The sequence below is a fragment of the Tamandua tetradactyla genome, chromosome 7 (genome assembly GCF_023851605.1).
Source record: "Tamandua tetradactyla isolate mTamTet1 chromosome 7, mTamTet1.pri, whole genome shotgun sequence".
Classification (NCBI taxonomy): domain Eukaryota; kingdom Metazoa; phylum Chordata; class Mammalia; order Pilosa; family Myrmecophagidae; genus Tamandua; species Tamandua tetradactyla.
The window spans coordinates 38877234-38902302 of NC_135333.1; the positions used below are offsets into that span (position 1 = coordinate 38877234).

Sequence of the window (25069 nt, forward strand, 5' to 3'; positions counted from 1 at the left end):
AACCCCCCAGAGGGGACCACTGCGGGGGGTGGGGTATGGGGGGGTGCCCTCCAGGCAGCTGCACTGCCCCAACCCTTAGCCCCGCCCGTGGGCCCGCCTCCTTGCCTGAGGCCCCGCCCCACCCCCCGGCCTGTGTTTGTGCCGGGCCGGCGCTGCCCGCTTAGCTCTGGGCTCTCCACGCCGCAGAGGCGCGGAGCAATGATCAGCCCCGCAGGGCGGCCGGCGCGGGGCCCGGGGCAGCCGAGCGGGGCGGGGGCGGGAGCCCGGGGAGCCCCTGCGCTTCCCGCGGCCGCCGAAGTTTCCTGGTAGAGGGCTCAGCGCCCGCCGCGACCCGCGGAGCGGAGGGGCGCGCGTGGGCGCGGCGCGGGCCGCGGGGGTCGCCATGAGGACTCTCCGCAGGTTGAAGTTCATGAGTTCGCCCAGCCTCAGTGACCTGGGCAAGAGAGAGCCGGCCGCGGACGAGCGGGGCACGCAGCAGCGCCGGGCCTGCGCCAACGCCACCTGGAACAGGTAAGGCCGCGCCCTCGCGGGCCAGGGACTCGCCCCCTTCCCCCCCTCCCCCAGCGGGGAGTGGTGATAGGGGCTCCGCAGCACGTCACAGTTTGCAGAGAACTTGCTCCACCGGGGTCCGAGTTGGGCGGGCCGGGAGGGAAGTTTAGGGGCAACGTGTTTCGAGAACAGAAGGACGAGACTGGGACCCGGCGAGACCGCGGGCTGGGAGGGGGCTAGGACGCTGCGCTCCCGCTCCCCACCCAGGGCTCTTTCCGCCTTGCCGCGTCGGGGCTCACGGCCCCCCGGGAGGTGATGTGAGCAGGAAGTACTTTTCCCATTTTGCGGATGAGCGGTGAGCCTCGGGCCCCGGCGGTGGGTTGTCCCCGCGCTTCCTGTCTCTGGGTGGAAGGTCCCTTTGGTCCTGGGTGGACGGTGGCTTCCCTTGAGCGGCCCCGGTCCTCCCGAACTGTCAGCACGGGTGCGGCAGCTGCCTGGCATTCCACAGAGGACCCACCCCCCGGAGGCCGGCTTCGCAGCCCCACTGGCAGGGGCGTGGGAAGCCCCCTCCCCCTCCAGCTTTGTTTGAAGAGCAGGGCTGGAATCTAGAGAAGAGAGGGTTTGTTTAGTGGCATTTCGCAGCGTGTCTGCTCTCGAGCCGGTTTCAGAAGCAGATAATTTCCAGATAGACATGGCAGAAAAAGGAGAGTGAGGCAGGCTGTTCAGGCCAGGGGGTGCTGTGGAGGCTGCCCCTCCCCCCAGGCCTAGCAATGAGGTTTTGCCAGATCCCGGTCCTACTGTCCAGCAGTCCAGCTGTGGTCTTGGCTATCCAGACCGCCATCACAGAAACACGTGTTATTCCGTTCATGGAAACTTCAAGTACCTTGGTGGGCATGGCAGCTGCCAGCCTGAGACCCTTTTCTGCACTCTGGGCAGGGCAGTCATTCGTAGTTGCAGATTGAGGGCCAAGAGCATGTCTGCCTCAGTTTCCCTACCTGTCAGTAGGCGGGGGCATCCCTCCTCCCAGGACTTGGGGATATTGAAAGACGGAGGTCCCGAGAGTGTATGGGCATCTAGTTGACCCAAGGATGCACAGTTTTGAGGGTCATTTGTCCTCCTGTGGCCTCAGGAGATAGGAGCAATCTCCCTCCCTCTCTGTTGTGGGTTAGTGGAAAGAGCAAGCCAGACTTAGTTCACATTCCAACTCTACCTCTTCCCTGCTGTGTGATCTTGAGCAAGTCACTTAACCTCTCTGGTCCATACAATGAGTTAACAGTGCCCACCTTCCATGATTACGGGAGTCAAGTGTTAAGATGTTGCACAAATTAGCACACAGTAGGCACTTTCCTAATGATTAACACTCTTTACCCCAAATTGTGCATGGGGACTCGTATCAGGGCAGTCCTGTAAGGCAGGATTTGGTGAGCCCAGGAATAAGGGCTAGTTCCTGAACTTTCCCTGACAGCAGCTTGCTGACTTCCTCCCACCCCTCAGAGGTAGAGGCCCTAGCTGGGTGCTGGCTCCCAGGGCTTGGACACCCCCCTCCCCTATGTGACCCTGGGACTGGCTCTGGGCCTCAGCTTCTGCCCTGGGCATCTTCCCCATCTCTGGAAGACACCCTCAGGGAGAAGGTCACCTGAGTCTCTCAACTGTTTTTCACTTATAGTAAACTTTAAGACTTTGGCGTGATCTTTAGCCTGGCAGCCCGAGGCGTAACGTCCCCTCCCTCCCCCACCCCAGCCCCTACGGCCTTTGCATTTCCCAGCCCTGGGACCCACGTCACAGCCATTTCCTGTGCTCCTACTACATGCCAGCCCTGGGCCAGCCCTTCATCACTTTGTCCCTATCATAGTCTGGCAAGGAAGGGATTACGACTACCCCATCCCCATTTAGAGATGGGGGACATGGAGAGCACCCAGAGACCTGCCCAGGGTCACCCACGTAGGACACGGCTGAGCCCAAAGCCCTGCTCATTCCTCCGCAAGCAGATGTGGGGACTGAGTCAAGGAAAGGGAGGGTGCCTCCACCCGCCATGTCCCAGAGCAGAAGTGTACCCCCAATCCCCTTCTGGTCCCTGGCCGCCTACCCCCTCTCTGCATGGCACTCCTGCCAGGGCCCCAGGGAACAGCCATGTCGACCCCAGGTCCTGGCAGACTCAGCTGTGGACTCCTCGTTTAAGCCTATAATACTCCGCCTTTCTCTGCGTGACCCTGGGCATGACCCCTAAATTCCCTGAGCCCCTTGTTTCCTCATCTGCACAATGGGGCTGAAATACATGCCTCACTGAGTGGTGAGAGTAGAACGCACGTGTCATTCATTTGTGCAGGACGAAGTCCACACTCCCGGCAGCCTCCAGAGCTTAAGGTTCGTGGAGGTAGCCAGGCAGTAAACATGGAGACAAGTAAAGGAGCAGGGTAACTGCAGGGCATACAGTGCTGGGAGAAAAACAAGCAGGGCCTCCCATGGGCACCCTGGCCACCGAGTGCCTACCATGCTTCTCTCTGTAAACGTCGGTCCCATCTGCGTGCAGGAAGTGTCTTTAAGTGGTGGGTGCAGGAGTGGCTGGCTGCCTGGGCCCCCTTTGCAAACCCTAAACTAAAACCTTTGGAGGTTGTTTCCTGGGCACATGCCAGGCTGAGAGCTGCAGCTGCCAAGGTGTGTCCCCCGAGGGCACTCCTGGATGGGCAGGGGCGGCGACATGCAGGACCAAAGTCCCACATGGTTCCTTGCGGGGGGAGGCTGGACGTTGGCCTCCAAAGATGTCCCCAAATCTGTGGTTGTGTTACCTTACACGACAAAGGGAACTTTGCAGTCCAGGAGGTTATCCTGGAGGACCCTAGTGGGCTCGCTGTCAACCCCGGGGTCTTTGTAAGAGGGAGGTAGGTGGGTCCGGGTCAGAGAGAGGGCACAGCCTGGAGTGGTGTGCTTTGAAGCTGGAGGAAGAGGCCACGAGCCAAGGGTTCTGAGACAGTCTGCAGCCCCCTTGCGCCCCCGGTCCTATGGAAGCTGTGGGAGCAGGAGACGGGCTGGGCAGGTGGCAGTGGGGAGCACATGGGGCACTTCACTGGCCCCCTCCCTAGCCCATTTAGGGCAAGCCGATCAAAGCCCCAATTTGCTGAGTGAGTTCAGGTGCCTGCCCACCTGGCCAGGTGATCCTCTGTAGAGAATCCCTGAAGTCTATGCCAGGCTCCTGGGGCGAAGTAGAAGTCGGCATGGCACCCCTCTCACTCAGCCGGGACCCCCAGGAATGGAGTCGGGAGATTTTCAGCCAGGTGGCCTGAAATTGGGGTGAAGGTATTTGCTGAGGCCCCATTAGCTCAGGTGAGCCCAACCCCGGGCCTGGAGATGGGGTTGCCACCCCCATTTTCCAGTGGACAAATAGAGGCCCAGCCTAGAGGCGGGATCTGGTTCAGAGTCATGTACTGTGGTGGATTCAATGGGGGTCCCCAAAATGTGCCCACGCCCTAAGCCCCGGCATGTGACGTATTTGCAGGTGGGCTTAAGTTAAGGATCTCGGGATGCAGAGACCACCCTAGATCATCTGGGGGACCCTGAATCCAGTGGCCAGTGTCCTGAGGAGAAGAGGAGGAGGACATCTGACACAGACACAGAGGAGATGGTGAAGGGAAAGTGGAAGGTGGCCACAAGCCAAGGGACACCTGGGGACCCCAGGAGCCAGGAGATGCTGAGAAGCATCCTCCCCTGGAGTCTTCGGGGTGAACGTGACCCCAACACCTTGATTTTGAATGAGTAGTCTCCAGAACTGGGGGAGAACGATTGTCGTTGTCAACCACCCCATTTGTGGTACTTTGTTTTGACAGCCACTGGAAACCAATGCACCCACCTCCAGGTGCTTTTCGCTGGAAATGCAAGGGGCCAGTGGACACTTGGTTCCTGGGGTGGCTGGTGTAAGGCCTGGGAGGAGCCCCCCACTTCCACTCAGGGTGGGCATGAGCCCTCCATGTGAACCAGGGCCTGGGGCCTGGTTGCTGTGGGATGGACAGGACAGAGGGAGCCTGGGGCCTGTCCAGTTGGCGGGTGAGGAGGGGTGCCTAGCACGACCCCTGTCCCTGTGTCCTCACACCTGTGCCCAGGCCCTGGCTCCGAGGCCACCAGAACCTGTGTCAAAAGCAGAGTAGGGGCCTGGAATGTGGTCCCCTGTTCCAAGCCTCCTGCTGGGGCCTTGTCTTCTTGAGGGATCTTGGCTGGGCCCACCAGAGGCTCCCGGAAGACAGGCCTTGTGTGGGTCCCCACTCCATTCCCTGCTGGGGTTTCCTGTGTGGGCCTGTGGGCCCCACCGCTAAGGCAGGTGCAGCACAGGGCCTCCACCTCCCCAATCAATCAGCACGGCAGCTTCGGCCCCTCACTCTTCAGTCCCAGCATGGCCTTCCATCCCCATCCCGAGACATGCCAGGCCCCGGGCCCCTGGGAGCCTCACCAGAGAGTCTGCTTCTCTCCCTCTCACCCTGAGCTCCTTGGGAGATGCCAGAACTGGGCCCTGCCCACCTGTTGTGTCCAGGAGAGGGGCAGGCTCCAGTGAGGGTAGACACAGGCACAGAGGGGCAACTGGAGGTGAGGGGGTCAAGGACAGGGCGGGCAGGAAGCTATAGATTCAAGGTCTGCGGCAGGAGGCGAGGGGTTCAAGGGCAGGGGCAGAAGATAAGTTCAAGGATGGGGCAGGGGCAGGGGCAGGAGATGAGGGTTCAAGGTCAGGGTTGAGGCTAGGAGGTGAGGGTGCCTGTGGAGGCGCCTTGTTCCCACTGACCCACCTCTGGTCTGGAAGGACAGTGCAGTTTCACTTCTACTTTGAGGGGGATGATTAGTCACAGGAGACTCTCCCCACCCTTCCTCTCTTCCCGAGTGGCTCATGGCAAGGTTCTTTTGTTGACCCAATCTGACTTTGGAAAGAACTCTGAACCTCAGTCCCTAGAGCTAGAGAGAAGCTAGAAGTAGGGGCCTTCTGGCTCCCCCACCCCACCCACCCCGGGATTTGGGTGGAGAACAGGGAGGGCCACCAGGGGGAAAGGACCTGGAAGGACTGTAAGCCCAGGGGTTCAGATCTTGATCTGGCTCTGCCAGGTATCAGCTGTGTGACTTTGGGCAAGTTCCTGAACCTTTCTGAGCCTCAGTGTTTTCTTATATAACTTGGGGTATAACAAGCCCCCCTCACTTGGTAGTTTGAAGGAGGAGACAGAAACCAGTGCAGAGCAGGTGGGCCAGGGCCCTGCATGGCTGGGGCCCTTGATGAAGTCTTTTTTAACCTTACAACACCCCGGGAGGTGTGCACTGTAATTAATAATCCCACTGTATGGTTGGGGACCCTCAGGCCCAGAGTGGGCAAATAACTTGGCTGAGGACACACAGCCAGGAAGTTCGGACTCAAGCCCTGGAGGTGCTGGGGTGAGAGACTCAGGACCCAGTACATCACTGAGGCACCAAGGCTGGGCTAGGGAAGTCCTCAGGTTCCAGTGGTTGGCATTCATTCACTCATTCACTCATTCATTCATTCAATAAATTGGATGTTGCTCCACTCCACCTTCAGCCAAGTCAGGGGAAGGGAGGGTACTATAGTTAGCCAGTAGCCATCCCCTCCCAGAACACAAGAACCTGGTCACTCCATCACCTGATGAAGGTGTGAAGGAGGAGGGGACCTGGCCTTCCTGGGGTGGCCAGGGAAGGCTTCTTTGAGGAAGCGGCCTTTTGAGCTAAGGCACTGGATTGGCAGAGGGCGAGGGTCCAGACAGAGGAAATAGCATGGATGAAGACACTGAGGCTGGCAGAGCTGGATCGTGGACGGAGTCAGGAGAAGCCAGAGCAGCTGGACCTAGGGCTCTCCAGGGGGCTGGGTACAGGTGACACAGAGGGGGCAGCTGGGCCAGATCCCGTGGGCTGTCTTCCCGGGTGTGAGGAGGCGAATCCCTCAGAGGGTTTGTGGCAGGGTCCCTCTGAGTGGTGGCATGGAAGAGGTGGCAGAGGAGGGACACTCTTCTGAGAGACTGGTGAGGGCCTGTCCCATGAGGCCAGCAGGACCAAGCCTGAGGCCTGGGCTGGAGGGTTTGGCTGGAGCGGGCTTGTTCCAGCTGCTTCCTGCCTTCCCTGCCCCAGGGCCTTTGTCCAGGCCATTCCCTCTGCCTGATGGTGTCTGGGCAGTGGGGGGAGGCCTGGGTCCCAGGACATCCCTGGGTGAGGCTCCACCCCTCTGTACTGAGGCGTGGCTGGGCCCAGGGAAGCTTGCCAAGAATGCCCCCATTCACCCCCCAGGGCTGCAGGAGCAGACCCAGGGTGGGGCAGCCTAGGGTGGCAGTCTGGGGTCCGGGCAGGCCTGGCCCCGCCTCCTCAGCTCCCCGCCCCTACCTCCCAGCACCCCCCACAGGGCAGGGCGTGAGTTTCAGCTGTTGGGCTTCTAGGGTGGTGACTGCTGTAGGAGAGCTGGCTTCCCTGTGGCCCTAGACTCCACACGCATGGGGTTTTTATCTGTTCTGGTCTGGGAGCGGAATGCAACCTTGCTAGGACACATGGGTGGGCTTCCTACCAGGCCACGGAGCCCCCTCCTGCCTGCAGACACTGAGCTGTAGGGAAGCCTGACATTTATCCTCATGGCGGCCTGGGGGGTGGCACCCTCAGGGCCCCTCCTGTACAGAGAACCCGTGCCATTGGACGCGCGAATGAGGGGCACCAGGCCACCAAAGCCCAGGCTTGCTGGAGCTAGCTCAGCCCTGCAGGGGACCGGGTGCTGGCTCAGTGCTGGCTCGTGTGCCAGCCGCTCCTGGCAAGACCCTGTCATCACTCTGGGCTGAAGCTGGTCCTCAGCCTCTGGCCTGGCTGGGAAACCCGGCTCGTCCTGCACTCCTGGAGCCCTTCATCCACCTGGGGTGTGTGGCCGGTGACCCTGCCAGCTGCGGGGAGAGTCAGCTGCTGGGAGAGCCCAAAGGCCCAGGCTGCCTCACGGGGAGGATTGGAGTTAAGCGAGGCAGACAGAGATGCAGGAGCGCAGTGGCTGCTGCAGGCTCCAAGGTGTGGACAGGAACACATGGCTCACTACCCCCCTGCCCTGAGAGGCACGGCAGCCAGTCTGTCATGGCAAGTGGTAGAAGCAGCTGCTATGCCCAGGTGGGAGGCAGCAGTGCCACCAGACCTGGTCTCACCCGCAGAAGCTTGTGTCCAGTGGAGATATGGATAGGAAAATGAACCAACGAGCCGGGATGAGTCTGCATGGGGAAGGAATGGGTCAGGGAAGGCACCCTGGAGGCAGTGGCCTCTGAACCGAAGTCGTAGAATGAAGAGCTGCTGGCAGTGTGTGCAGGGAGAAGGGCTTTCCAGGGAGAGGGCAGTGGCTGCAAAGACCCAGGGGTGCAAGTTCTGTAGAGTTAGGACATAGGATGCCCAGAAGCCCAGGGAGGGGCCACTTCCTAAGGAGCCTTGAATGCCAAGCCCAGAGTCCTGGGCTGTAGCTGGAGGGCAGTGGAAGCCTCCCAAAGGTCCTAAGCAGGAGAGTGACCTGACAATGGGAAGGGGGACCAGTATGTAGGTTGCAGGGGAAGCCAGGAGGCAGGCTGCAGGCACCCTGGCCCAGGATCAGAGAAAAGGTGCCATAGAGAGATCTAGAAGGTAGAAACGATAGGACTTCAGGATCATTTGGATTTGGATCATTGAATATCCACTGAGCTTCTCCTTGGAGCCCGGCACCGGGCATAGTTATGAGCAGAAAAACAGGGCTCTGTGGCTCTTACTGTTTACAGATCATGGAGACAGAAGTCATAAATCACAAGTGGGCATGTGATTGCACAATGACAAGTGCCCTGGAAGCTGATACGGACCTGTGCTCTGCAGGAAGGAACTGAGTAGATGGGGGAGGGAGGTTAGAGACCCGACAGTGGAGGGTGAGAGAGTGGCATGTGCAAAAGCCCTGGGGCTGGGGGGCAGCAGGAGCCAGCTCAGGGGCCCCTTGACTCTCATGGTGAGGAAGCCATTAGAGCAGGGGTGGGCGCAGTATGGCCCACAGGCCAAATCCAGCCTCCTGCCTTTTTTTTTTTTTGTAAATAAAGTTTTATAGGAATGTAGACATGCCCATTCATTTATAAATCACATATAGCTGAATTCCCACAAGGCCTCAGACATTTACTATGTGGCCCTTTAAAGAGCAAATTTGGAAATGTGAAGGGGATCAGGCTTCCACTTTTGAGGGTCCCTAGGGCCTGGATGTGGAGGACAGGCTGCAGGGGATGCCTGGAAACATGGGTGACCTGCGGGGAAGCTGTGATGGGGCCTGGATTAGGGGGTGGCCATGGAGGTGGAGAGTGACCAGTGATGAGAAGTATTGGGGAGGACTTGGATATGTTGGGGGGCTGGCAAGTGGAGAGGGAACCCTGGTTTCCAGCCTGCAGGGGGAGAGTTCAAGAACATGGGAAGGGTACCCAGGACGTCTTAGAGGTGACCAGGGGGTGCTGAGGGAGCCTGGGCTGGGGGTGTGGGATCTGGGAGTGGAGACGGGAGCTGCAGGTGTGGGTGTGGACGGGGTCGGCTGTACCCTACTCTGCTGATGGCTCAGTTCTCCTCCAGCAGGGTGCGGGGGCTGGGGGCTCAGGGTGGCAACACTCCTCCTCCCTCTGCCTGCAGCATCCACAACGGGGTGATTGCCGTCTTCCAGCGCAAGGGGCTGCCCGACCAGGAGCTCTTCAGCCTCAACGAGGGTGTGCGGTGAGTGCCCCGGGGTCCAGCCCTGATCCACCGGCGGGAGGGCAAAGCTAATTGAGGTGACGGCCACCCTGGACTCGGTTTCCCCAGCTACCCTGTTCCGGGCCAGGCCTTCTGCCTGCACCCCTCCTAGGGGAATGGTGGAATTTTGATGCTGGCTCAGAATAATGCCCACAGTCCCTGCCGGCGGGGGGCATCCCGGAGGATATTTATTCTGTTAAAGAGGAAGGACCCACCTGCCTGATGGCAGGCGTGTCACTCCAGGAAAAGCAGCCAGGCCCCTCCTAGTGCCCCTCCTTTCCTGTGAATAACCGAGAAATGAGCTCTGGTGAGGGAGAGCTGGGGCAGGCAAGCCCCCCACGTGAACCAGACTCCGTCCACAAGGCTAGGTAGCGGAGGTAGCCAAAGCTCAGAGAGGTCTAGAGACTTGCCAAGGTCATCCAGCAGCTACACAGGCCAAGAGGTTCCGCCCAGCTCCGCCATTTCCCTTCAGCCCCCACCCGTGTCACCCTCTCCCTGCATCCAAAGAATATCCGGGAAAAGTGGGCTGTAAATCCTTTTTGTTGAGATTCAAGACAGGAACCAAAGGGCATAAGATTCTGATCCATGCCCCAACATGGAGAAAGCTTGAGAACATGATGCTGAGTGAGCTAAGCCAGACCCAGAAGGACAGGTGGCAAACTCGGAGAACTGAACTCAAGCACATGGGTGGTCAAGTTGAGGCCTATTGTAAAGGGTCCTAGATTGTAAGCTCTTACAGCAGTCACATCTATGCAGGAGATGTAACTGCTGTCTCTAAATTCTGAGATGCTGAGCTGTTTGTATATAACCTGGTCATTCCCTGGAACTCTGGGTATTTATGTGACACCTGAGATTCAGAGTTAGAGCTCCGAAGCTATGAAAGTCAGCACTACCCCATACAGGACTGTTTAAAAAGTTGAAAAAGTGATAAGACTTCAATGAGAGATATGAAAGAAACTGGTCTGGATAGGACTAAGGTAAATCAGAATATAAGGTAAAGGGTGAAATCATCTCTATTTTACAACTTCAACTTTTACATCTCTCCAAAGGGAGAGATGTTTATTTAGTGCAATATTTATATCTTGGGTAGCACATTACCTAATTTAACTTGTATGGTCAGTTTATCAGACACCATAATTATATGGAGTCTTGAATAGGGCAGAAGATCTTGTTGGTTTTACAGGTTGGTGTAATACCCCATTGCATCACACAGTGATTTCCGCAGAGAATAAAAGAGTGTTAGCATGGTCCCCTGGGACTCTGAGAGAGGAGGAAATGTTAAACTTCCCCATCTGGGGAATTCCTGATATTCTTGCAAGCAGTGGGGACAACCCATTCAATAGGCTGAGCCCTTGATCTTGGGGTTCACCCCTGTGAAACATTCCTGCAAAGGAGAAGCTAGGCCTGCTTATGATCGTGCCTAAGCTTCACCCCCAGAGAACCTTTTATGTTGCTCAGATGTGGCCTCTCTCTCTTAGCCAACTCAGCAGGTAAACCCATTGCCTTCCTCCTACGTGGGACATGACTCCCAGGGATATGGCGACATGGGACAGGACTCTTGGGGATGAGCTGGGACCTGACATCATGGGATTGAGGAAGCCTTCTTGACTAAAAGAGAGAAGAGAAACATGATACAAAAGTTTTATAACTATATAACCTTTACAGTGTGACCATGTGGTTGTGAAAACCTTGTGGCTGACACTCCCTTTATCCAGGGTATGGACAGATGAGTAAAAAAATAAGGACAAAAAATAAATGGTGGGATGGGGGGGATAAGGGGTTAAAAAAAGAATTGGGTAGATTGAAATACTAGTGGTCAATGAGAGGATGGGGTAAGGACTATAGGATATATGAGTCATTTCCTTTTTTCTTTTTCTCTTTCTGAAGTGATGCAAATGTTCTAAAAATGATCTTGGTGATGAATACATAACTATGTGATGATATTGGGAGCCATTGAATGTATACTTTGGATAGACTGTATGTGCGTGAAGATGGCCCAATAAAAATTAAAATATAAATAAATAAATGAGTGAGTGAATGAATGAATGAATGAATGGGAATTTACCCAATTCTACTAGAGCAGGCAAATCCATAGAGACAGTGGATTAGAGATTACCAGGGGCAGGGGGAGTCATCATTCAGTGGGTAGAATTTCTGTTGGGTGATGGAAAAGTTCTCGGCCATGGGTGTGGTGACAGTAATACAACATGTGAATGTAATTGATGCATCACACTGGACTTAATGGTGAAAATGGCAAGTTTCACGTTATATATGTATTCGTTACCACAGTTTTCATAGGGAGTGGTGTTTGGGACAGAGTCAAACTTCCATACATCAGCTTTTCACACCCCAACACAGTGTGGGAGCTGAACAGGTCGTTACATGAGGGTAAACTGAGGCCCAGGGAGAGAAAGGCCCAGGCCAGAGTCCCCCTGAGAGTAGGTGCTTGGTACCTGCTTGGCCCAAAATACACAGCCTGACCATGTGACCTGCTTTCCTCGGGCTTATCTGCCCATTCACCCTCGCGGGAGGTAGGGTCCCAGAGCCAACGGTAGTCTCCATAGAGCTACCCCATTCCCCTCATACACCTTTGCTTTGGGATATAGGAGTTTGTAGCAAGCCTAAAGAATCTGCTGGGTGTTTAAATAAAGGAAATACTTAAAAATTCCTAAGCAAAGCAGCAAGCACAGTACACCTCCCCACCCGCCACCTCCCCCCACCCCCAGCAATTCATCCATCCGTCCATCAGCCTTTTTCTCACTCTCAGCTCCCTCCTCCTTTCCATGGGAACCACAATGCCAGACCATGTGTCCCTGTCCCCAGTGGGGGGGGGGGCCCTGAGCATGGCTTAACCCTGGGGGTTGAGACAGAACATGTGCTGGGGGGTGGGGGTGGGGTGGGCAGAGATGCTTCCTTGGGACCCAGGCTCACCCCTCACCAGCCCACATCCTTAACCAAAAAAATGGTTAGAAATTAGGGCTAATGGGGAACTTTGGGATCTGGGGAGCTAGGTTATTTATTTAAGATTAAGGTCCTTTGGTATTTTTATTCTTAGAGAATAAACTATATTCCCCAATAATCACATCATTACTGAAGATGTGTATTAAGTACCTATTGTGTACCAGCTGCTGGGACGGGTCTCAGAGATGTAAAATTATAAAGTTATCCAGTCTTTTTTTTTATTTGGGAAGTCTCTCCACCACGTGGCCACGTTGGCTCATGGGCCCTGCGAGAAGTCGGGACTCACTCGTTGGTTTTAATCCCCAAGAGGGCCTTGGGACCAGGGCCGTCCACAGCTCCACCACCCAGATGGCCCCCCTTGGTTCTTGAGGCTGGTTAGTGAGGTTCACGGGGCAGAGGGGGGCCTCTGCAACACCTGTGCGGGGCAGGGCTGGGGTGGTGGACGCTAACTCTGACAGCTGCCCAGCACTCTTTATTTTTGCCCTGTTTACAGACATCTTTGTCGTCGTTGTTGCAATATAATTCCCATACTAGAAAATTCATCCCCTCGAAGTATGCAATGCAGGAATTTTTAATATATTCACCAGATTATGCCATCATCAACACTGTCTAATTCCAGAATATTCTGTTGCCCCACCCCAAAAAATCCAAACTGCGTACCTATTAGAAGGCATTCCTCCCCATTTCCCCCTCCTTCACTCCTGGCAACCACCAGTCTACTCTCTGCCTCAATACATTTACCCATTCTGGATATGTCCTATAAATGGAATCACACAACAGCTGCTCTTTTGTGTCTGGCTTATTTCAGGTAACATGATGTCTTCAAGGCCTGTTCATGTTGCAGCATGTATTGGGAGTCCATTCCTTTTGACAGCTAAATAGTATTCCATTGCACAATGTTTTAGTCTACCAAAGCTGCCAGTATGCAACACACCAGAGATGGATTGGCTTTTAATAAATGGATTTATTTAATTAAAAATGTATAGTTCTTCAGAGGAAAGGCAGCTAATTTCCAACTGAGGTTCTTTCTTACATGGAAAGGCACAGGGCAATCTCTGCTGGCCTTCTCTCCAGGCCTCTAGGTTCCAACAACTTTCCCTGGGGTGATTCCTTTCTGCATCTCCAAAGGCCTGGGCTGAGCTGCGAGTGCTGAGATGAGGTATTCTGAGCTGCTTGGGCTGTGCTACCTTGAGCTCTCATTTAAGCACCAGCCAGCTAAATCAAACATCATTCATTGCAGCAGGCATGCCTCCTAGCCAACTGCAGATGTAATCAGCAACAGATGAGCTTCATGTGCCATTGGCTCATGTTCACAGCATCAGAACTAGGCAACTTCAGCTGGCCAAGTTGACACCTGAGCCTAACTACCACACACAGCGAACCACATTTAGTCTCTCCGTTCGGGACATTAGGATCCGGTGTCCACCCCGACTACTGTGTCATACAGAAACTCTTGAGTTTAATTTTTTGAGGACTTGGCAGACTGTTTTCCAAAAAAGTTGCCCACTTTACATTCCCATTAGCAGGATAAGAGGGTCCCAATTTCTCCACGCCACCCTGGCCAACACGTGTTGTCCATTTCTTAAAGTTCTAGCCATCCCTGGGTCTGAGGCGGTTTCTCATTGTGGTGTTTTGTTTGTTTGTTATTGTGGTAACATATTGCAATTTGCAAGCTGCCAGAATGCAATATACCAGAAACAGAACAGCTTTTAAAAAGGGGAATTTATTAAATTGCAAGTTTACAGTTCTAAGGCCATGAAAATGTCCAAGTTAAAGCAAAGGTATGAAAATGTCCAATTTCAAGGCACCAGCAAGAGGATACCTTCACTCAAGAAAAGCGTGTGAAGTTCGGGTTTTCTCTCTCAGCTGGAGGGGCCTATGATGAAGTCTGCTAGCTTTCTCTCCAGGCTTCTTGTTTCATGAAGCTTGCCCTGGGGCATTTTCCTTCTTCATCTCCGAAGGTCTCTGGCTGTGTGGGCTCTAAAGCTTTTTCCAAAATGGTTCCCCCCAAAGGGCTCCAGTATTCAACTCCACCTTGAATGGGTGGAGACACATCTCCATGGAAACCATCTAATCAAAAGTTACCACCCGCAATTGGGTGTGTCACATCTCCATAGAAATAATCAAAAAGCTCCCGCCCAATAATATTGAATGAAGAACTTGCTTTTCCAGGGTACACAACAAATTCAAACTGGCACGATACAATATAACCATTCCCATTGTAACCACTTTCAAGTATACAATTCAGCGGTGAATTAACATTCAGTGTTCTGCTTCTGTCACCAACATCCATCACCAAATGTTTCCGTCACTGCAAATGGAAACCCCGAACCTATTAACCAATAACCTCGGCCCAGCTCCTGAGACCCTGTAATCTACTTCCTGCCTCTAATTTTGCATAATCTAGTTCTTTCCTTTAAGCAAAATCATACAATATTTTTTCTGTTATGTCTGGTTTATTTCATGCAGTATCTCGTTGTGGTTTTGATTTGCATTTCCCTAATGTCTCATGATGTTGAGCCACTTTTCATGTGCTTATTGCTATTTGTGAATCTTCTTTGAAGAAACATCTATTCAGATCCTTTTTGGGGTCTACCCAGACACATTCTTTAAACCGGGTCATTTGTCTTTATTGTTGAGTGGTAAAAGTTCTTTATATATTCTGAACCCTAGACCCTTATCACACGTATGATTTGCAGATATTTTCTCCCATTCTGTGAGGTTTGTCTGTTTGCCTGGATCACGCTGGGTCACAGAGGGCCTCCTGGTTAGGAGCCAGCCTCCTTTAATCCTGGTCGTCTTGAATGTCTTTGTCTCTGAGGGACACATCAGCTGTCCCACCTTCTCGCTACCGTGGCATCTGGCTGTGCTCGGCTGTGAGAGGCCCCCGCACTGCTGTGAACGCCGTATACCAGGGTCGGTGGCTGTGGCTGCTTGCAGTGCTTCTCCCCCTCCCTGGTGTTCTCTGTCCCAGCCCTGTGTGACTGCTTCGGGTCTGCCCCTAGCTGTGAGAGGTACACAGGATGGTCCTCAGGCGCTGGAGGCCCTGGCGGCCCCTCCACGACAGAGCTTACGAGCAAGCCCTCAGCCGGCGGCTCCGGCCCCTCAGAGGCTCCTGGCGAAGTGCAGATTGCCCTCCCCCAGCTCCAGCTCCCGCCCACAGACCTGTGGACCCTGCCCCTGCTCCTGGGAACTGCAGGCCCTTGGACACGGTGACATGGCCGGGGGTCCGGCCCCCAGACCCTCCCTCCCCCAGGGAAGCCCCAGCTGCTCTCCCCTGACATCTGCGGTGACACCCCAGGCTGTTGCCCCTGCATCCCTCCCCTGGCAGCGACTGGGGGGCCTGGAATGAGGCCTCAGCCCCTGCCCTTTGGGTCTGGCCTGCTGTGGGTTAAGAATGTGGGGTCTGCGGTGCTGTCTGAGGCCACCACACCCCTCCCCTCCCTCTTCACTTTCCCCTCAACACCCCCAGCCGGGTGTGGCCCGGCTCAGCCCTGGTGGGGGCAGGCCCTGCTAGGAGCAGAGCTGCTGGTCAATTTAAGCTCCAATTCACCCTACTTCTAAGTTTCTCACAATGCCCAATTGTCCCCTGCTGTGCTGAGCAGCAGCACCCCCCCCACCCCTCACCCCCTTCCGTAAAATTCCATGGGACTAATGTCTGCTTTTAATCCATGTGGCTTAGGAGCCAGCCCTGGAGTCCCAGCTCAACCTTTGCCCTCCCAGAGCCTCAGTTTCCCCGTGTGTTGAATGAAGGGCTCTGGGTGGCCGGGGTTAGTGGGTATGACTTGCTCATGGCAGGGAGTGAGAATCTCCCAGGAAGGGGTTCCCAGGTGCCGTGGCTGCTAGATGGAGTCTGACAGAACTGCCCAAGCTCCAAGCCCTCATGAAAACCACCCACATGTCCTCGTAGCACATGGAAGCATCATCAGCTGTGCAGGGGGCTCCACAGAGTGATTGGAGGCTGCTGGTATCACCAGCCAAAGGGGCCTGACCTGGCCGCTCAGCGCCCCAGACCGCACAGGCTTGAGGCTGCTTCCCAGGCACCCATGGGGTTGCTGTGGGGCCTCCCCTCTGCCGGAAGGCATGTTCATTCCTCTGGTCGGAGTCTGGGATGTCAAAGGTCCTTCCATCCCCCACCCCCCACCCGAGGTCCTGGGGCAGCCAGCTGTGGGACAGAGCCGCACCGAGGCAGGCTGTCCAGCCACAGTGAGCTGCAGGTTCTCTTGGCCCTGAGGGTAACATTCATTCATCCCTGCAACCACCCCACGATACCCACTCACGCACTACGCTAAGCTCCAGCCGCCTTACCAAGGCCCAGCTGCGATCTCCTGGAGCCCCCAGGACCATCCTACTCTAGGTATCAGCGCATCTCAGGCCACCAGGGGGGCTGCCAAGGTTCAGAGAGGACTACAGTCTGGCCTGAGGTCACCCAGTCCCTGAGCTTGCTGAGGGAGTCTCACCAGGCCCAGCCCTGGGCCTTCAGAAAAAGCATTCCTCTTGCCCTTTGCCTATATAGTGACCTGAGATAACCTTGACCCAGGCTGTACTGATGTCAAGGTCATGGCTGGGTCCTTGAAGGACCAGATGACTTTGGTCTGTTCTCAGAGGTCGCACCCTGGCTCAAAGCTTTGGAAATCCAGGTGTCCAGTCCCAGGGGACAGCCAGAGTGGGTGGAGGGACTGCTGGGGTCAGTTGGGTCATCATTGTCATTTACCCAGGTCAGCTCTTCACCCCCATACCTTCCGATATGCTGGTCACCTCAGCCCAGGCTCCCTGACCTCTCTGTGCTTCCTTTTGCTCCAGAACCCTGTCCCCATGGGGCTGGCAGGGGCAGCCAGTCCTGAACTGGGGTCCAGCCTGCAACTCTGTCAGGGAGATGAAGTGTTGCTATCCAAAGAAGACCTTTGAGGTCCAGAGCACGTTTGGGCTGAGTGTGGGGGGGATGGAAATTTCCTGCCATCACCCCAATGCCAAGGTTGAGAGAGCTGATAGGAGGCAGGACAGTGTGGCTTTGTTGCCCTCAGCTCCTGGGGCATGGCGGGGAGGGTGGGCGTCCTGTGGGAGAGCAAGCCATATTGGGCTTTTTCTTCAGTATGTTGCTTTTGAGAAACACAGGCAGTCTTGGACTGGCAGGGCAGACCAGGACCTTAAATATGGCCAGACAAATGGAAACTGGGCAAAGCAAACTTAGTAATTAATGGGCAAAATTATGATTTTTGCCAAACCCAAAAAGCTCCATCGGTGTTGATTAAAACATATACAGAAGTGGAAAAGAATAGCAAAATGAGTGTTGACTTAGGACACTGTCACTCAAAACATTAGAAATATTCGTATGTGTTTTATTGCTTTATAAAACTGTCCCAAGAGTTGTTTGGGCAGGGTTTGCCCATTCTCGGCCTGTTGGGTGCATTATTGCTTTCTGTTTCTTTGCTGCACTTTTACCAGTTGGCTGGGTCCCTCTACGATTATCCATTTTTGTAAAATGGCATGTGGTTTATCACTAGCAATGAGGTAGCAACACAACTACAAGCTTTGCTGTCTGTGCGTGAACTAAGTGACATGTGCAACGACCAATCACAGTTCGGCTTTGTAAGAAGCCATGCGATTGGTCACTTATGATGTTGTGGATGTTATTTATGTAGTGATATTGGCCAGCTGGTACATTGTGCAAGTACTCTGTCGCATGCTGTGGAGACTGAAATTTGAACTGTGTTGTTGGGGAGTGGCGTTATTTGGCAAACCTGTGGAGACTAAATTGTACCGAGGCTGTGCAGAGTGAGACCTGCCTAATTCCAGAGTGGTCAGAAAGTTTTCCTAATGGGAATAGCAGCCTAAACATTAAGGTTTCTGGTCTCTTTGGCTCAGAACATAAAGAGGCGACTACAGGCAAGGTGTCTTGAGCCTCAGTGTAGACAAGGCCCGTGTGTTTTCGGTCTGTGGCTGATGTGGAAAAGAAGGCATACCGTTCTCCCAGCCCTGGGAGGAGTGCACATGGGGAGGTAGGGTGGGGGACTGGGTCTCAGCTTCCAGTACAAAGGCCATGGTTCCAATCCCACTGTATGGCCTGTCCTGTGTGGCCTTAGACAAGTCACTTGACCTCTCTGAGCCTCTCTGGCTTCACCTATAAAGGGCACCCACAGTGCCTACCCTGGTGGGGTGAAGATTGCATGAGATTCTCTAGAGTGAAGTAAGGGAGGAAACGCATGTAAAAACGCTGCAGGGGGAGAGAGTGCCCTGCGATACTGCCTGGGTCGAGGATTTGGGCAGGTGGGAAAAGGGGCTGAGCTGGGTGTTGGAGGCCCAGCTATGCTGGGCTCTCCCCAGGAAAGCCGTGAGACACAGAGCCCCTCACTAACCACCTGGGAACCCTCAGTGTCCTTTCCTGGGAAATGGGTGGGGTAGGGGGGCCATATGTGATGAGCCTTCACCAGGGACCTCGGACCCACCTACCCCTCACCTCCAGCATGTGTGGTGTCTGATTCCTGCTCTCCCTTACTCCCCCACCCCAACAGGCAGCTGCTGAAGACGGAGCTGGGGTCCTTCTTTACCGAGTACCTGCAGGTGGGTGGTCTTTGCTCTCCAGCCGGGCTGCATTTGCTTCCTGAGCTGGCCAGAGGGGATGGGCCCTCGGGGACAGCAAGGGGCCACCAGCGTCTCCTCCGTCTGCCTGGGCTCTGAGGACTCCTCCTCACTGTGCCTTGGTTTCCTCATCTGGCCAATGTGGATCAGTATGGAAGTTAAGGAGACGCTTTATTGGCTGTGGGGCGGGTGCCCAGGGCACAGGTGAGCTGCTGCCCTGCCCTGGACCAGGGAAGGAGCAGGGTTTCTTGTACATGTAGAACTCACATGCCATAAAATTCACCTACCTAGAGTGTCTACTTCAGTGGGTTTTAGTGCACTCACAGAGTTCTGCCACCATCACTGCTCCCTCATTCCAGAACATTCTCACCACCCCAAAAAGAAACCCCATACCCCTGAGCAGTCACGCCCCATGCCTGCCTCCCCGGGCCCTGACACCACTGGTCTACTTTCTTTCTCTATGGATTTGCTTAACCTGGATATTCGTATCAGTGGAATCTGGCTTCTTTCACCAAGCATCACGTTTTCAAGGCTCATCCGAGTTGTCGCATATATCAGCGCTTCATTCCTTTTTAGGCATGTGCCACCTTTTGTTTGTCCGTCCATCTGTCAGTGGGCCCCTGGGCTGTCTCCACCTGTTGACTGCTATGAGGAAGGCAGAGGCCACAAGGCGTCCTTCCTGGTGCCTGCAGGGTCCACGCAGTGGAGCCTCGGGTCAGCGGTGCAGTTAATGAGGCCCTGCGCACGCTGCAACCCCCTCTCTGCCACGGGGGTCCCAGGCAGCACACCCGCCCCTGCTCAGCCTCCAGAATGGGCCTGTTTCTCGGGGGAGGAAGTTGCAGCCACCTCCTGACCCTTGACCCCACAGGTTGGGTCAGTCATCGGGGTCCTTGCACAGTCACAGTCCCCTCCCTGGGGCTGTTGGAGGCCCCGCCCTCAGCGGCACCTGCAGAGGCCCTGATGGGTGTCCCTGTGTCTGCCTTTCAGAACCAGCTGCTGACAAAAGGCATGGTGATTCTGCGAGACAAGATTCGCTTTTATGAGGGTGAGTGTGGTGCCCATGGCAGGATGTGGCCACTGCGCCCCTTAGGGGCTCACATGGTGCTGGGGACAGTGCCGGCAGATGTGCCTGGAGGCACTGCTGAGGCTCTGGGTGTGTATAGGGGGTGGCTGTCCCTATCCGAGGGCTTAGAAGGGGCAGAAGTGGTGCCTTGGGGGAAGGCAGGGCTGAGACATGCTCGGGAGGGACCTCATTGTGGACAGGTGTCTGTCAACAGCTAGTTAACGCCCAGGAGGACTGTGACTGGCTCTGAGCGCCCCTGGTTCACCTCACTGCCCAGTGGGGGCCTCTAGCCCAGGCAAACCATGTCCTAGCAGCTTGGGAGAGCTCCATCCGGGTCTCTGAGGACCTCAGGAGAGCTGGTGAGGGCAGAGGTGACCCTGAGTCTCAAGGGGGAGGACAGAAAAGACCAGAGACCATAGGAGATAGGAGCCAAGTTTCTGGGGGTGTTTGCTGACAGAGGTGGTGCCTTTGCCCCCGGGGGGGGGGGTAGGGGGGGCAATGAAGACCAGGTGTGTCCAGCCAGGTCCTTTGGTGACAAGCAACAGAAGTTGTGTCTGGTGAACTAAGCCAAAAAGTTAAGTGTCAGAAGAATCACGGAGAGCTCAGGCTCCCTGGGACACTGGAGAACCAGGCCTGGAAATGGTAGAAGCCAAGCCAGGCCAGCTCCGGAAGAGGGAGAGGTTCTGGAATTGATTTCCCCTGCTACAGAGTGTGGACACCTGGCCTGAGGCCGGGCCCTGCGTATATCAGCAGCTGGTTGCAGGAAGTTCCGCAAATGGTGCTGGCTGATGCCTTTAAGTAGCAGCTCTGAAATGTTTTGGTCTTGGGATCCCATTGCATCCTTAGAAGTATTGAGGACTCTGAAGAGCTTACTGTGGTGAATTGAATTGTGGACCCCAATTTGGACATGTTCTTGGTTCACATTGTGGTGGACATGGACCACTGTAAGTAAGGGCTCTGCAAGATGTGACTTCAGTTAAGGGGTGGCCTCTGTGAATCAGATCGGGCTGTCATCCTGATGGCTGGAGGTCCTTTGTAAGCAGAGTAGAAGTCAGGGAAGAGAAGCCGCCGGGAGCAGAAGAAGCTGGAAGGCAGTGAAACCCGGGAGAGAAAGGAGAAGATGCTGCCACGTGCAGTGCCATGAGATGGAAAAGCCAAGGACTGAGGCTGGCCGGCAGCCATCCTTCCAGGTGAAAGCATCACCTTGCTGACGCCTCGATTTTGGACTTCTAGCCTCAAAACCATGAGCCAATGAATTCCTATTGGTTAAACCAATCCATCCTACGGTATTTTGATTTACCAGCTGGGAAACTAAAACTCTTGCCTTAGAAAATTCTAGAACCCAAGAATACACCAGCATGCATTCCACTAGCTGTCAGAGCAATGATATCATCGCATATGTAGCTTCCGGAAAGCTCCATTGTGCAGTCAGGAGAGAGTAAGAGTTAAAAAGCAAATGGACTGTTTTTCATGGCGCCTCGGAGGCGGTCGGCTGCCTCGTCATGAAGTTGAACATCTCCTTCCCAGCCACTGGCTGCCAGAAGCTCATTGAAGTGGACGATGAACGCAAACTACGTACCTTTTATGAGACGCGAATGGCAACGGAAGTTGCTGCTGACGCTCTGGGCGAAGAGTGGAAGGGTTATGTTGTCCGAATCAGTGGTGGAAACGACAAACAAGGTTTCCCCATGAAGCAGGGTGTCTTGACCCATGGTCGTGTGCGCCTTTTACTGAGTAAGGGGCATTCCTGTTACAGACCAAGAAGAACTGGAGAAAGAAAGCGCAAATCTGTTAGGGGTTGCATTGTGGATGCCAATCTGAGTGTTCTCAACTTGGTTATTGTAAGAAAAGGAGAGAAGGAAATTCCTGGACTGACTGATACTACTGTGCCTCGTCGTCTCGGGCCCAAAACGGCCAGCAGAATCCGCCAACTTTTCAGTCTCTCTGAAGAAGATGATGTCCTCCAGTGTGTTGTGAGAAAGCCCCTGAACAAAGAAGGTAAGAAACCCAGAACCAAAGCACCCAAGATTCAGCGTCTTCTTACTCCACGGGTCCTGCAACATAAACGTCGGCGTATTGCCCTGAAGAAACAGCGCACTAAGAAAAATAAGGAAGAGGCTGCAGAATATGCTAAACTTTTGACCAGGAGGATGAAGGAGGCCAAAGAAAAACGCCAGGAACAGATGGCCAAGAGGCGGAGGCTGTCCTCTCTAAGAGCTTCTACCTCTAAGTCTGAGTCCAGTCAAAAATAAGATTGAGAGTAGAGTTACAAATAAATAAGATCAGTGATTTAAAAAAAAAAAAAAAAAAAAGCAAATGGAAATTGTTCTGATCTTGTGGATCTCTGGAAGGTTCTCAGGGACCCTCAGGGTCGCCAGACAACACTTAGAGCACCTCTGCATCAAAGGCCGTCCAGAGACGGGCTCTTGAGGAGGCTTCACTGAATCCAGGATGGTAGCATCACAGCTCATCAGTGATATTTTGGGTGTCGTAAAACCCAGATCCAAAAAGGACTCCTGCATGCCCAGAAGGAACCAGTCAGGATGGGTGAGCAGTCGAGGGGCCCAGGAGCAACGGCAGGCGGCCCAGGGGGAGCCCAAGAAGGTGCAGGGTCAGGACCTCTGTCCTGTGCGGCCATCGGATCATCACAGAGGTAGCTGACTTGTGCTTGATCATACCGCAGGTCGGGGTGGAGGCTGGATTCAAACCTGGTTCCAGAGCACATGCCCTTTGCCTTCTAGAGGCCCAGGAGATCCTGGATGGCCTCCCTGTGTGGCTCAGGCCTCAGCAAGTGGTGACCAGCTGGCCAGGCAGTGCTCCCAGCAGTACCAGCAGGCCCTGGACCTGGCCTGGATGTGAGGCCTGGACTGACCCCCCCTCCCTCATCGCCACCCTGAGCCTTGGCTGACGCTGTCAGGTCTGAGGCTGCTGGCACCCGAGGGGCTTGGAAACAGATGAAGTGCACTCTTCTTACCCAGGTAGATCAGCTCAGGGAGCAATCACTCTGACCCACGCTAACCGCACTCGCTGCTACAGGCCTAATGTGTGCCGGGCCCTGCGCCAGGTTCAGCCTCATGAATGTCTGCAGCCCTACTGTGCACCAGGAGCACCGGCTGCATGCCAGGCTGTTCTGAGTGCCTTACGTCCACTCCCTGAAGGAGTTACGTGTGGGAAAACTGAGGCGTGGAGAAGTTGAGAGCGTTGCCTAGGCCACACTGTGTTATGTGGCAGGGCCAGCCTGGCTCCTGAGATGCCGTCCCACCTTTCCTTTCCTTCTCACACCCCTGCTCTAACCCTGTAGAGAGGAGATGTTTGCCCATGCCCAGAGGAGGAAACGGAGGCCTGGAGAGGGTCTCAGAATGTTCCAGATGGGCTCATGAGCTCCGAACTGAGTGTCCACGTTCTGTCCTGGCCTTCACTGCGTGCAGTAGGTGAGCCGGCCGGAGTAGGAGACAGAGAAGGGTCCTGAGCACGTCCAGTCATGAGGAATGGGAGATGCATCACAGGCGGCCAGGGGTCTGTGTCACAGCTTGGAGGAGGCAGCCTTCGGGCCAGGCAGGACCAGCGGAAGGGTTTATTGCCTGGTGAGATGCTGCCCACCCCCGTCTCCTCACTCAGCACATTCCGGCCCTGCCTACCCCTTCTACCTCTCACCAGCTCCAGCCACGGACATGGGGCTTGCCGGAGAAGGGGAGCTTTGTGTGGCCCAGCCAGGCTCTGCCCAGAGCAGCAGTGTCTGCCTGAGCACCCAGCGGGGTACGCTGCCCAATGCTGGGGTGCCCCTGGGGACCCAGTATTGCCCAAGGCCTCGCAAACAGGAAAAGAGCCCCAATGGGGGCCACAGGATGGGGCTGCAGGTCCCGTTCAGCCACAGGCATGTCCCTTCCATCTCTGGTCTCAGGGTCCCCCATCTTAGCACCGTGGGGTTACACAGGCCTTTCCCTGGAGGGACTCACAGCCCAGTCCATGCAGGGACCAAGTAAAGTGGCAGCACAGTGTGATAAACGCCAGGGTGACAGGACGCCCTGGGGAAGAGAGGGTTAACTCTGCCCTAGTAGTCAGGAGGACTGCGTGAAAGAGGCGACCCTTGAGGAGGACCTCCAGATGTGGCCTGTGAGGACGTCTGGCCCCTTCAGGCCCCCTGCAGTGAGAGCCCCAGCACTGTGACTCTGGGGAAGAAGTTGGTGCAGCAGGGTGGGGGTCCATGGGGAGCCCCAGGCCTGCAGCCAGCCCCTCCCCACCCGGGCACCAGGATGGCCTTGGGCTTCAGCTCCCAGCAGAGCCATCCCCAGGAAACAGGACCAGCCCGGGCTGGGTGGGCTCCCTCGGGGAAGGCCGGCCATTTCTGGGTGTTTGGCTCGGTGGTCTCAAGATGATGGCTGACAGCAGCCAGAAGCTCAGGAGTGACGGGGAGAAGCCCACGCACGCCCACCTCTGCTGGGCCGTGCACCCCCCCCGGCCCCCATTCCCGCCTCACCCCAGGGACCCGGCTCATGGCTTCTTCCCTGGCCTTTGTCATCCCAGCCAGTGCTTGCCCCGAGAGCCGCGTCGGGACTCGTTCCTTCCAGCATCTCCAGGGCCTGTGCAGTCGGTCCCTGGCACTGATGGACTGAAGACAGACAGACAGACAGACACGGGCCTGATTCTGCGCCAAGGCCCAACAGGGGGGTGCGGCCTCCTGCCCGGCTGGGGGTCTGCAGGGTGTGGACATCTGCCATTCCCTGCATTTGGGCCCAGACACAGGCGCACACGGCCGCGTCACGCCGGGGCCCACCTCTCGGGTGCTTCCATCCCAGGATGCGTTTCACAGTGGATGACCCGAGGGTCGCGTCCTGCGGCCCCTCCCCGAGACCCTCTGCCGTCCAGCTCCGTGACCCCCGCGGGCCGCCGGCTGCCAGCCAGGCCCTCCACCAGCCCCTGGCCAGCGTGTGCTCCGGCCGGCGCCTGAGTTTGGTGTTTTACAACATGGGCTTGCCGCCGCGCACTTCCGCCCCGTGGGCTGGAGAAGGGCCTGCGCTCACAGGGACGCCCCTCGTGGCTGGGGGACGGAGCAGCCTTTCTTCCTGAAGAGGCCTTTGTGCAGGGGTCCCCACAAGGCAGCCAGCACCCGCCCGTGCCCAGCATTCCTGTGGCCCCTGTGTCCCGCAGGCCAGGTGTGGCCACTGGGGTGGAGGGAGGGGGCTCGGCATGGAGCCCCCTGAGCCGGGTCAGGGGTGGTACAGGCCCAACGGGGCTCTCCCAGGGCTGCTGGCGGCCAGCCTC

General features: G+C 55.7%; 1 protein-coding gene and 1 pseudogene across 3 annotated transcripts in view; both read left to right on the forward strand.

Annotated features, from left to right (window-relative positions):
* The first annotated feature begins 382 nt into the window (after positions 1 to 382).
* Positions 383 to 25069, forward strand: part of PRR5 (proline rich 5) — a 29081-nt gene continuing 4394 nt past the window's right edge. Inside the window, exons 1-4 of one of the 3 annotated variants that reach the window (XM_077169138.1) lie at positions 383 to 510; positions 9106 to 9186; positions 18678 to 18726; positions 19732 to 19789. In XM_077169138.1, the coding sequence (XP_077025253.1) occupies positions 383 to 510; positions 9106 to 9186; positions 18678 to 18726; positions 19732 to 19789 (316 nt within the window). Of the gene's footprint in view, positions 511 to 673; positions 845 to 9105; positions 9187 to 18677; positions 18727 to 19731; positions 19790 to 25069 lie in introns of those variants that run through there. The other 2 variants (XM_077169139.1, XM_077169140.1) reach the window with 2 other exon arrangements.
* LOC143691114 (small ribosomal subunit protein eS6 pseudogene) lies at positions 21280 to 22089 on the forward strand (annotated as a pseudogene).